Source organism: Globicephala melas, chromosome 6 (genome assembly GCF_963455315.2).
Source record: "Globicephala melas chromosome 6, mGloMel1.2, whole genome shotgun sequence".
Classification (NCBI taxonomy): Eukaryota; Metazoa; Chordata; class Mammalia; order Artiodactyla; family Delphinidae; genus Globicephala; species Globicephala melas.
This window is the reverse complement of record NC_083319.1, coordinates 68,573,706-68,587,111: the sequence shown is the minus strand read 5'-3', so window position 1 is coordinate 68,587,111 and position 13,406 is coordinate 68,573,706. Positions and strand designations below refer to the sequence as shown.

General features: G+C 35.4%; 1 protein-coding gene across 5 annotated transcripts in view; it reads right to left on the bottom strand.

Moving 5' to 3' along the window:
* Positions 1-13,406, bottom strand: part of DENND4C (DENN domain containing 4C) — a 135,693-nt gene that overhangs the window by 15,435 nt on the left and 106,852 nt on the right. For all 5 annotated transcript variants that reach the window (XM_030840586.2, XM_030840588.2, XM_060300970.1 and 2 more), the window contains 4 exons: positions 9,177-9,354; positions 8,344-8,453; positions 7,864-8,039; positions 639-821 (listed from right to left, as the gene is read on the bottom strand). In XM_030840586.2, the coding sequence (XP_030696446.1) occupies positions 639-821; positions 7,864-8,039; positions 8,344-8,453; positions 9,177-9,354 (647 nt within the window). The remainder of the gene's footprint in view (positions 1-638; positions 822-7,863; positions 8,040-8,343; positions 8,454-9,176; positions 9,355-13,406) is intronic.

Sequence of the window (13,406 nt, the reverse complement as noted above, 5' to 3'; positions counted from 1 at the left end):
GATCTGATGAAGGGTAGGAAGAGGATATATATGGTACATAACAGGTATTATGGTATTATTTTAAAAAGATTAAGTGCCCATTCAGTTGCCTTGTTCAAAAATTATTTCATCTTTATTAAACAAAATCACTTATACATCACCTTACATGTATAATGCATGTAAGTAAGTAATGTAGATTCATTGCCAAGTATTTAATCTCTACCAGGCCATGATCCACCTAAGGACAGAGGTCAGATTTTATTTACTTTTTAATTTTTAGTGTTTAGCATAATGCTTAGCATAAAATAGGCTCTCAAAAAATGTTTGACTCAATATTTAAGAGTAAAAGGTATACTTCACTGTAAAGAGAGTATGTGTCTGGAAACTGACAATGACTACACTGAAGGGGAAAATACTTTTTACTGTTGAAAAGTTCATTTTTGTAAAAGACCACTGTAAAACATTAAACACAGTATTAAAAATGATTTATCATCAGATCCATTCATTAGATATTTAAACAATATATGGTAGTAAACATTTAAGGTTAAATTCTTAAAATGCCAGAGCTTATGCCTATGTAAGCCAGGGTTGTATTTAAAGATGGAATTTTTACTAGGGTACCCAATTTTTAATGAAGATTTCTCTGAACCCCATGGTACCTTGATTCAACTGCAGAGCTTGTTTCTTCAGTTATGGTCTGGTTATGTTTTGGGAAATCCATAAAGTTGATCAGGTCAGGTTCTGCTGAACTGGATATGGGTTTGTGTTCCAAAGGTTCACTTGCCAGTGTAATGCTTCCACTTTGTAAACTGTCACCAGAGGTACTTGGTTTCAGGAAAAAGCTAAATATGGATCAGTCCAAAAAAAACAAAAAAGTCTTTAAAGATCCCAGAATCCTCTAAATTTCATCATAATTTAGAATCACTTTATGGTAAAATAGTTATTAATGAGTTATACAAATCCATAGAAATACTGCCTATTTCAAACACACACACACACACACACACACACACACACACACACACACACACACACACACACACACACACACACACACAACTCACACTCCTGCTCTCATTCTCTCTTCCTCTCTTGTCCCAAACTTTTCAAATGAAAAGGTCTAGAGCAGGTCATTATAGTTCAATATTAGATGCCTTCAGTTTTTGAGAGACTCTAAAGAAAGCTATGAAGGAAGATGGAAAGCAAAATATTTCCTTAATTTTCTTAGTTAAAAAAAAGGAACAGCATTTTAACATGTATTAACCTATGATTGTTTATATACCCTTTCCCCCTTATGAATCTCCATTTTTGTCTCTAGTCATTTCCTCTCCACTCTATTCATTCAGAATTTTATTTTCATCTTTCTCTCTCTTTCTCCTTCTGGGTGGGGATGGGGTGAGGGTTTCACCTTACAAGGGACATTAAGAGAGCTTTCTAAAGTGATAGTAACGTTCTGTATCTTGGTAAGGGTTTGTTTTGCACAAATCAAATTTACCTTAAATGAAAAAAACTGAATAAATACTGAACTCTAGTTAATTATATGAACGCTCAAGTCTTTGTGGGAAAAGTGATTTAACGTCTTCATCTTCTTCTTTTTTTTTTTGGCCGCACCGCAGGGCATATGGGATTTTAGTTTCCCGACCAGGGATCGAACCCATACCCCCTGCAGTGGAAGCGCAGAGCTCTAATCACTGGACAGCCAGGGAATTCCCCATCTACATCTTATTTTAAATGAATAAAAATGTAAGATGGATTGGTGGATGGATGGAGGGATACATAAAGCAAGTAAAGTAAAACATTAATTGTAGAATGCAGGGCTATATATTTGGGTATTACTGTAAAAAAGATGATCTTTAAACTTGGCTGTCAGTTGGAAATCTTCCATAATGACATCCTAGGGGGGAAAATCAATAATGCTCCTTTATATTCAATTAGAATATAAAATAAGGTACTTACCACAAAAGCCTAAGAAACACAATTAACAAAAAAAGTACAAAACTTATGGAGAGGGCTTCCCTGGTGGCACAGTGGTTAAGAATCTGCCTGCCAATGCAGGGGACATGGATTTGAGCCTTGGTCTGGGAAGATCCCACATGCTGTGGAGCAACTAAGCCCGTGCGCCACAACTACTGAGCCTGCACTCTAGAGCCCATGTGCCACAACTACTGAAGCCCGCGCGCCTAGAGCCCCTGCTCCACAACAAGAGAAGCCACTGCAATAAGAAGCCCGCACACTGCAACGAAGAGTAGCCCCCGCTCGCCACAACCAGAGAAAGCCCACGTGTAGCAACAACGACCCAATGCAGCCAAAAATAAATAAAATGAAGAAATTTTTTTTAAATTTTACAAAAAACACATATGGAGAATAATTTAAAACTCTATTAAAAGAATATCTAAAAAATGGAGATATATACCATGCTCATAGATAGCAGAATAATACTGAAGATGTCCATTTCCCCCAAATAAATCTATAAATCTAATTCAATCCCATGAAAACTTCAGCTGGATTTTTTTTCTTAAGGAACTCAAAGTTACTCTAAAATTTTATATGCAAAAATAAGTAACTATAAGAAAAAAATTTCCATAAGGGGGAACTTACCCTACCACCCAGACATCATAAATAAGGAGTAATAAAAATAATACAGTACTGACAGAAAGAACAGAGAACCAGAATGAGGTATACATAGGAACTTGATATATGATAAAGATGACGCTGTATATCAATGAAGGAAGGATGTAAAACTGGCTCATTATATGGAGAAAAATAAAGCTGGATCTCTACAATAATACACAAAGGTGGACTTTAGATGGACTTAAAACCTAAATATCACAAGTAAAATATAAAGCTAACAGAAGAACGTTCAGGAAAAAAATTTCATGTACTACAGATGGGAAATAACTTTTAAAACAAGACTCCAAATGCACAAATCGTAAGGTGGAAAATTAATGGATAACATCAGAATTAATAATTTCTCTTTGGAGAATTAATATCAAGAATATTCAAGACGGGAATTCCCTGCTGGCCCAGTGGTTAGGACTCTTGCACTCTCACTGCCGAGGGCCCAGTCCCTGTTTGGGGAACTAAGATCCCACAAGCTGTGCTGCGTGGCCAAAAAGAAAATAAAATAAAGAGAAGAATGAACAAAGCCCCAAGTCAGTAGAAGGAAAGAAATAATAAAGATCAGAGTGGGAATAAATGAAATAGAGACTAAAAAGACAAAAGAAAAGACCAGTGAAAGTAAGAGCTGGTTCTTTGAAAAGATAGACAAAATTGACAAATCTTTAGCTAGACTCACTAAAAAAAGAGAGAAGGCTCTGATAAAATCAGCAACAAAAGAAAAAAAATAACAATGGGTACAACAGGAATACAAAGGATTATAAGAATATGAAAACAGCTATATGCCAACAAATTGGACAGCCTAGAAGAAATGGACAAATTCTTGGAATCATACAACTTTCCAAGACTGAATCATGAAGAGAAAATCCAAATTGATCGATCACTAGTACAGAGACTGAAGCAGTAATTGAAAAGCTTCTAAAAAACAAGACCAGGACCAGACAACTTCACAGGTAAATTCTACCAAATATTTACAGATTTAATACCTGTCCTTTTCAAACTATACCAAAAAATACAAGAGGAGGGAACGCTTCCTAACTCATTTTATGAGACCAACATCACCCAGATACCAAAACCAGATAAAGACCACACAAAGAAAAAACTACAGGCTAATATCTCCGATGTACATAGATGCAAAAATCCTCAACAAAATACTAACAAGCCAAATCCAACAATACATTAAAAGGATCATATACCGTGATCAAGTGGGATTTGCCCCTGGGATGCAAAGATGGTTCAACATCTGCAAATCAAGCAATGTGATACATACGTTAACAAAATGAAGGATAAAAATGATATGATCATCTCAGTAGGTGCAGAAAAAGCAGATGACAAGATTCAACACCCATTTATGATAAAAACTCTCCACAAAGTGGGTACAGAAGGAACATACCTCAACATAATAAAGGTTATATATGACAAGCCCACAGCTAACATCATACTCAAAGGTGAAGCTGAAACCTAGTATATAAGTCCCAGCCACAGATATTAGCCAAGAGAAATAAAAGGCAACCAAATTGGAGAGGAAGAAGTAAAACTCACTGTTTGCTGATGACATGATTTTATATAGAGAAAAGCCTAAAGAATCTACCAAAAAACTATTAGGAGTAATAAATGAATATAGTGAAGTTGCACAGTACAAAACCAACAAAAACCTGTTGCATTTCTATATACTAACAATGAGCTAGGAGAAAGGGGAATTAAGAAAACAATCCCATTTACAATCACCACAAAAAGAATAAAATACATGGAATAAATTTAAGCAAGGAGTTGAAAGACCTCTATACTGAAAACTATAAGACATTGTTGAAAGACACTGTAGACACAAATAAATGGAAAGATATTCTGTGCTCATGGATTGGAGGAATTAACATTGTTAAAATGTTTATATTTTTTAATTACCTAATTTTAAAAATATTACATAAAGCAATCTACAGATTCAGGGCAATCCCTATCAAAATCCCAAGAACATTTTTCACATAAATGGAACAAAAAATTATAATATTTATTTGGAACCACAGAAGACCTTGAAGAGCCAAAGCAATCTTGAGAAAAAAGAACAACGTTTAGAGATATCACACTCTCTGACTTCAAACTATATTACAAAGCCATAGTAATCAAAACAACCTGGTTTGGCAGAAAAACAGATATAAAAATCAATGTAACAGGGACTTCCCTGGTGGCACAGTGGTTAAGAATCTGCCTGCCAATGCAGGGGACAAGGGTTTGAGCTCTGGTCTGGGAAGATCCCACATGCCACGGAGCAACTAAGCCTGTGCACCACAACTACTGAGCCTGTGCTCTAGAGCCCGCAAGCCACAACTGCCATAACTACGGAGCCCCAGTGCTGCAACTACTGAAGCCCGCGCGGTTAGAACCTGTGCTCCACAACAAAAGAAGCCACTGCAATAAGAAGCCCTTGCACTGCATCAAAGAGTAGCCCCCGCTTGCAGCAATTAGAGAAAGCCTGCGTGCAGCAATGAAGACCAAACGCAGCCAAAAAACAAAATCAATGGAACAGAACTGATAGCCCAGAAATGAACCCCGGCATACATGGACAATTAATTTACAACAAAGGAGCAAAGAACATTCAATGGAGAAAGAATAGTGTCTTTAATAAATGGCGTTGGGAAAACTGGAGAGCCACATGCAAAAATATGAAACTAGACCACTATCTCACACCACACACAAAAATCAACTCAAAATGGATTAAAGACTTCGAGACCACAAAACTCCTAAAAGAAAATATAAACAGTATAATCTTTAACATGAGTCTTAGCAATGTCTTTTTAAATATGTCTCCTCAGGCAAAGGCAACAAAGCAAAAATAAACAAATGGAACTGCATCAAACTAAAAAGCTTCTGCACAGCAAAGGAAACCATCAGCAAAACAAACCAACAACCTACTGAATGGGAGAAAATATTTGCAAATGATATACCTGATTAGGAGGTAATACTCAAATTATATAAAGAACCCATACAATTCAGTATCAAAAAAACAAACAACCCAATTAAAAAATGGGCAGAGGAGCTGAACAGACATTTTTCCAAAGAAGACATCCAGATGGCCAACAGGCACATGAAAGATGCTGAACAAAAAACCACATTAACATCATCATCAAGAAATGCAAATCAAAACCAAAGTATGATATCACTTCATTTCTGTTAGAATGGGTGTTATCAAAAAGTCAAGAAATAACAAGTGTTGGTGAGGATGTGGAGAAAGGGGACCCTCATACACTGCTGGTGGGAAATGTAAACTGGTGCAGCCGCTATGGAAAACAGTATGGAGATTCCTTGAAAAAATTAGGAATGAAACTACCACATGGTCCAGCCCAGTTCTGGGTATTTATCCTAAGAGTACAAAAACATTAATTCAAAAAGGTACATGCACCCCTATGTTCATTGCAGCATTATTTACAACAGCCAAGACATGGAAACAACCTAGATGCCCGTCAACGATGAATGGGTAAAAAAGCTGTGGTATATATACACAATGGAATACTACTTAGCCATAAAAAAGATGAAAATTTGCCATTTGCAACAACATTGCAACATTGAGGGTATCACGCTAAGTGAAATACTTCAGATGAAGAAAGACAAATACCATGATTTCATTCATAGCTGGAATATAAAAAACAAAAACCCAAAATAAATGAACAAACCCAACCAAAGAAAAACAAACATGAGAACAGAGTAGTGCTTATCAGAAGGTGAAGGAGGGGTAGGGAGGATGGAATGGGTAAAGAGCATCAACTATATGGTGACAGATGGAAACTAAATTATTGGTGTTGAGCACGCTGTAGTGTATATAGAAGTAGAAATAAAATGTACACATGAAACTTATAAAACATTATAAACCAATGTTACCTCATTAAAAAAATAAATCTTTAAAAAATTGACAAAGGACATAAACAAGCAATTCATAGAAAATGCTGGAATAACTAATAAGCATATGAAGAGATATCCAAACTCACTAATATTCAGAGATATTCAAACAAAAATGAGATACTACTTTATATCATTAGAGCACAAAATCAGAAAAGTGATCATACCAAATGCTGGTAAGGATGTACAGAAATGAGAGTTTTGGGGCACTACAAGTAGGAGTGTAGCCATCTGGGAAGCAATCTTCCAGTGTTTATTGAAATCATGTATGGAAAAAACCCAATGATCTCACTCCTAAGACTATTATTCTGAAAGAAATTACTTCATAAGTCCAGAAGGGGACATATATTTTGCAGTGTACTGCAACAGTACAGTGATGTTTACAGTAACAGAGAACTGGAAGCAACTGAAATATCCAAGTAAGTAAAATGAGGTATTAACTTCCTATAGGAGAAAAAGAATAAATTAGATGTACATATAGCAACTCAGATTTTAAACTGAGTAATAAAAAGAAATAGAGATTTTCAGCATCATTCTAATCATGTACGTTAAAAATACATAATCATGCAAAACAACATTATTTATAAGGTTATATATTCAAGGATTTATCACACACAGCGGGATCAATGTTTTTGTTGGGTAAAATAATAAGAGTGGGAATGGTGACGGGAGGAAGATAATAAAAGAGGGCCCTTGCACAAACCAATGATGACAGTGCATCAGGAATTAGAGTATGCTTTCACTCAGCTCCACACTGAAGCTAACAGGAAAAATAGGAGACACCTCTGTGATTGGAAATTTTTAAAAAGTAGATAAAGATAGTTCGTTCCATAAAGCAAATAGAATATTAAGTATAAGTACTTTAAGTCAGCATACAGTTACCAAACTCTCAATTACTTAACGACTGATCATAGATCAGCCTCTCCTTTCCAATGCGTAGAATTCGGTCATTTCACAGTACAGAGCACCAACATAAAGGGGCAACAAAGTTAAGAAAAGAGTTAAAACCTCTTCCACCTTTTTCTGGGGGGTGGGGCGGGGGCGGCTCCAGAACACATAATCAAGGTCATCGAGGCAGAAATATTAAAATAATGACTAACGTTAGAGTTCGGAATTATCTATAATAATTATATAATCTATGTAATAATTATATAATTTATAAAGTTTAGCTCCGAGAATTAACTACTACTGATAATCATATGTTAAATAAAATGGAAAAGCGGTCTCCTACATTATTAGTATTTTCTACTCAAATACTGAAAGTGCAGGAGGGCGAGGAAAGGAACACCTGGAGCATACCATGACTATTTCACTTTTCCCCCAGGAGTCATGCCTCTTGGGGGACGCTTACCTCTTTAAGGGAACTTTTACAATACTAACCTTGCAGAGCCTCTCAAGTCCTTAAATTCTATGTTGAGAAGAGGCAAGAAGTTGCTTTTACAGAAGGGACAGGTTGTATTCAAGTTTGAATCATCTGCCGTCCATCCAGCCATAATTTCTTCATCATAAACTAAAGCTCCACAAGCTCTGCACTGTGAACAACTTGACATCAAAACCTAAGAGAAGAAAAGTACACATACTGAGAACCTCCACAGTGAAAATCAGTCTTAATAGGCCATCCTCTTGAGACAAACATAGAATTGTATTTATTTTGTTGATCACACTTGGAATAACAATTCAATTACTTTATAGGTAAAACTACCAGTTTATTGCCTTGTTTACATAAGATATCAAGCAAATTCAACAAAATGACTTATTTTATTATTCTGTCCAAAAAGGTACAGAATTCTGTTAAATGCCATTCTGAAATAAAAATATGTTTACAGCCACTTTATCATGGACAGAATATAGAACTTCTACCTCCATTGCACAATTCTGATAGATGCTGGACATGCTGGTGTTTTGAGAAGAACCATGATCTGACTTTTCAAAGTCCTGCCCTTTTATGCCTCTTGGAAATGGAATTTCACCTAGAGAGAAGTAAACATCATAAATGTCCTTATTCTTTGGAAATGCATACTTAGGGGGAAATATCATGAAGTCTGCAATTTATCTTCAAACGGTTTAGTATCAAAATGTACTTACGTACATACACAGAGGAAAGGTTAACAACAGTTAACTAAATCTAGGTAGAGAACATATGATTGTTCACTATATGATTCTTTCAACTTTCAACTTTTTAGGATATTTGAAATTTATTTGAAATTTTTCATAATAGAAAGTTGGAGAAAATGAATAAAATTACAATTTTAAAAAATAACACAGAACTAGGAAATTTCAGTGATATAACACAGAAATCCTCCAACTCTAGTAAATATCTGATTCACCCGGAGAGCTGGTCAAAAATATACATTCTTAAGGTCCCATCCCACAGATTAAGTCTCAGAAGTTTTAACCTAGGGCTTGGATACTTGTATATACTTTTAAACAAATTCCCCAAGTGATTCTGAGACACCCTAAAGTTTGAGAACTAATGATAGAATCCATAAATGTACATAACTAAAAATAAACTCAGTGGGTGCCTACAGTACTTGTAGATCATATAAAATAACAGTGATAATATAGTGTGACTATATCAGATCCTCTCAACAAATGGGGCTTACTGTGTGTATGGTGCAGGGAGGAAGAAGTATGGGCATAAATTAAAAATTAATTTTCTATAAATTAGAAGAAAGGACGATCCTTCCCCTTACCTGGTGAGTAATGCAGTTTACCTACATCTCCACTGCTGCTGCTACTGCCAAGGCTTGTGTTGCTCTGGGTAAGTTCACTAGGGACCAGCCCTGAGATACTCGTGTTAGGTGATATATTCTCTCCTAAAATATGGTCTTCAAGGCCAGCTGGGAAGCTGTAATCTCTCTTTGTTTCCTCCTTTAATTGAAAAGAATAAAATCCCACATACATAAGTAATACCTTCCCCAATGAGAATATATTCACTCTACCCTTTTCAGAATTAAACTCATCTATAATTCTTAAATAAATCATCATCATCATATGTTTCAAAACCATGAACTCTTTCTGTTATTTGGAATTTCTCTTCCATACTCTAAGACATTCAAGCAATGACCTGTGCTTTAAGATTATGCTGTGCTCCTAGTGTATATTAGGAGTGTGGGGTTTATTCCAATATTCAAAACTATAAAATGAAGGAACTCTAGACGCTCACTATGCCCAGTGTAATCAGAGACCCCAGTCCAAGTAGAGTAGGGGCTTCCAAGAGTCAGCCAGATTGTGTTCTTGGCCCCCCTTCACATATTAGGTATGTGACCTTGCAGAAATTACTTAACTTCCATAACTTTTAATTATATTATCTGAAAAATGTGGATAATATAAGTACATTAAAATAAGGTTGTGGTGAGAATTTTAGCTGGCAATATGATTATTCTGAATAACAACCATCATTATTAGAGGAATAAAACATGAACAAAGTTCTGAACACTGTAGTTCTTAACCACTATAAGTGATTGTTGATGCTTTAGATAGAAAACATTTCAATAAGCAGTTTCCTTTTAAATTTTTGCTTTAAAGGAGAAAGACTTGTGTCTTCCTTGTTATAAAACCATATTAAATGATTTTTAAAAACTAGATATGCAAAACAGGAAATAAAACACTTATAATATCAACATCCACAGAGTGCAGTAAAAATCTTGATGTATATCCTTCTAGTCAAAAATATGCATACATAATACGTTTTTACAAAATAGGATATTTTTATCCCATTCTTCTCATGTAGTTTATCATTAAATCTTCTACATTATTAAAATCCCTGCAACCTAATCTGATTTACTGGTGTATTATTAAGAATTTAGTAAATCCTCTACTGCTTAAACATTCAGAATCCTGTAAATTTTATGAGTTACACTGCTGAATTCACTTGAGCTATTTTTACACATATCCCTAAATATTTTCTTAAATTCTGGATAAAAGTTATGAATATTTTACAGACTTTTTATTCATTCCTTCACTTGAAAATATTTATTAGGTATATCCTATTTGCCTTTGCAGTCAATGGTACGAGGGCGATAGTAATGAAAAGAAAAGAAAGATTAAGATCTGCAACCACCTGGAATTTACAGTCATATATTCCAAGTCCAAATTACTCTGTAGAAAGCTTTTTATTTAACACTGCTAGATAAAATTTCAAACGTGAAATGGCTCACACTGCTTTTTTGGTTTGTTTTAAATATAATTCCAGGTTAAGATGCTTTTGAAGTTAGCTTATTTTGTCTTTCCTTAACTGACCTTCTAAGTTCTTTAAATACAAAATTTGTCCACTCCTATTTTCACAAAAAGATATTATGATTAATTCTCTTTATGATGATTTTTAAAAGGATTAGCAGTTTTTCAAAGGCTATATAACAAAAGACAAGAAGGGCATTATATAATGATAAAGGGATCAATACAAAAAGAAGATCTTAAAGTCATTAACATATATGCACCCAATTCAGGAGCACCTAAATAAATAAAGACACAAAGGGAGAAATTGACACTAATACAATAACAGTAGGAGACTTTAACACCCCACTGACATCAATGGACAGATCATCCAGACAGAAAATCAATAAGGCAACAGAGGTCCTAAAGGACACAATAGACGAGTTGGACTTAACTGATCTCTAAAGGACATTACATCCAAAACCAGCAGAATACACATTCTATTCTGTAGAATGCACATTTTTCAAGTGCACATGGAACATTCACCAGGAAAGACCACATACTAAGTCACAAAAAAGCCTCAAAAAATCTAAGAGGATAGAAATTACACCACGCATCTTTTCTGACCACAACAGTATGAAACTAGAAATCAACTAGAGAAAGAAAAATGGGAAAAGAACAAACACATGGAGACTAAACAACATGCTACTAAAAAACCAATGGGCCAATGCTAAAATCAAAGAAATCAGAAAACACCTTGGGACAAATGAAAAGTAAAACATAACTTTACAAAACCTATAGGATCCTGCAAAAGCAGTTCTAAGAGGGAAATTCACAGTAAGACAGGCCTTCTTTCAAGAAACAAGGAAAATCTCAAACAACTTAGCCTACCACCTAGAAGAATTAGAAAAAGAAGAACAAAGCCCAAAGTCAGCAGAAGGAAGGAAATAATAAAGATCAGAGAGGAAATAAAATAGAGATTAAAAAATAATAGAAAAGATCAATGAAACTAAGAGCCAGTATTTTGAAAAGATAAACAAAATGGACAAACCTCTAGCCAGGCTCACCAAGAAGAAGAGAGAGGACCCAAATAAACAAAATAAGAAATGAAAAGAGTAGAGTAGAAATAACAAATAATACAGAAATACAAAAACTCATAAGAGAATACTAAGAACATTTATATCCCAACACATTGGGCAACACAGAAGAAATAGACAAATTTCTAGAAACATACAGCCAGCCAAGACCCAGTCAAGAAGAAACAGACAATTTGAAGAGACCAATTACTAGAAGTGAAATAGAATTGCCAATAACAAAACTACCTGCAAACAAAAGTCTAGGACCAGACAGCTTCACTGGGGAATTCTACCAAACATGTAAAGAAGAGCTAAAACCTATCCTTCTAATACTATTCCAAATTATTAAAGAGGATGAAACACTCCCAAACTCATTCTACGAGGCCACTATTACCCTGATACCAAAACCAGACAAGGATACTACAAAAAGTGAAAATTACAGACCAATATTCTTGATGAATATACATGCAAAAATCCTCATCAAAATATTAGCAAACCAAATCAAACAACATATAAAAAGGATCATACACCATGATCAAGCTGGACTTATTCTGGGGACACAAGGATGGTTCAACATATGCAAATCCATTAATGTGGCACACGGCACTAACAAAAAGAAAGACAAAAACCACATGATCATTTCAATAGATGCTGAAAAAGTATTTGACAAAATTCAACATCCATTCATCATAAGAACTCTCATCAAAGTGAGTACAGAAGGAACATATCTCAACGTAATAAAGGCCATTTATGACAAACCCACAGCCAACATAATAATGGTGAAAAGATGAAAGCTTTCCAGTTAAATTAAGGAACAAGACAAGGATGCCTACTCACACCCCTTCTATTTAACATAGTATTGGAAGTACTAGCCAAAGTTATCAAACAAGGGAAAAAAGGGTATCCAAATTGGAAGGGACTGCAGATGACATGATACTCTATACAGAGAACCCTAAAGTCCCCACCCAAAAACTTTTAGAATAAATGAATTCAGCAAGGCTGAAGGATACAAGATTAATATACAGCAATCTGCTGCATTTCTATACACTAATAATGAAATATCAGAAAGTTAAAATCCCATTTAAAAAAAAAATTCCATTTAAAACTGCATCAAAAGAAGAAAAAAACCTAGGAATAAACTTAATCAAGGAGGTTAAAGACCTATACACTGAAAACTATAAAACGTTGATAAAGGAAAGTGAAAATGATTAAAAGAAATGGAAAGATATTCCCATGCTCTTGGATTGGAAGAATCAGTATTATTAAAATGGCCACACAGGGGCTTCCCTGGTGGCGCAGTGGTTGAGAGTTCACCTGCCGATGCAGGGGACACGGGTTCGTGCCCCAGTCCAGGAAGATCCCACATGCCGCGGAGCGGCTGGGCCCGTGAGCCATGGCCACTGAGCCTGTGCGTCTGGAGCCTGTGCTCCGCAATGGGAGAGGCCACAACAGTGAGAGGCCCGTGTACCGCAAAAAAAAAAAAAGGCCAGACTACCCAAAGAAAGCTACAGATTGCATCCCCTATCATTTTTCACAGAAATAGAATAATCCTAAAATTTATATGGAACCACAAAAGGCCCCAAATTACCAGAGCAATCCTGAGAAAAAAAGAACAAAGCAGGAGGTATAAACGTCCCAGACCTCAGACTATACTGCAAAGCTACAGTAAACAAAACAGTGTGGTACTGGCAC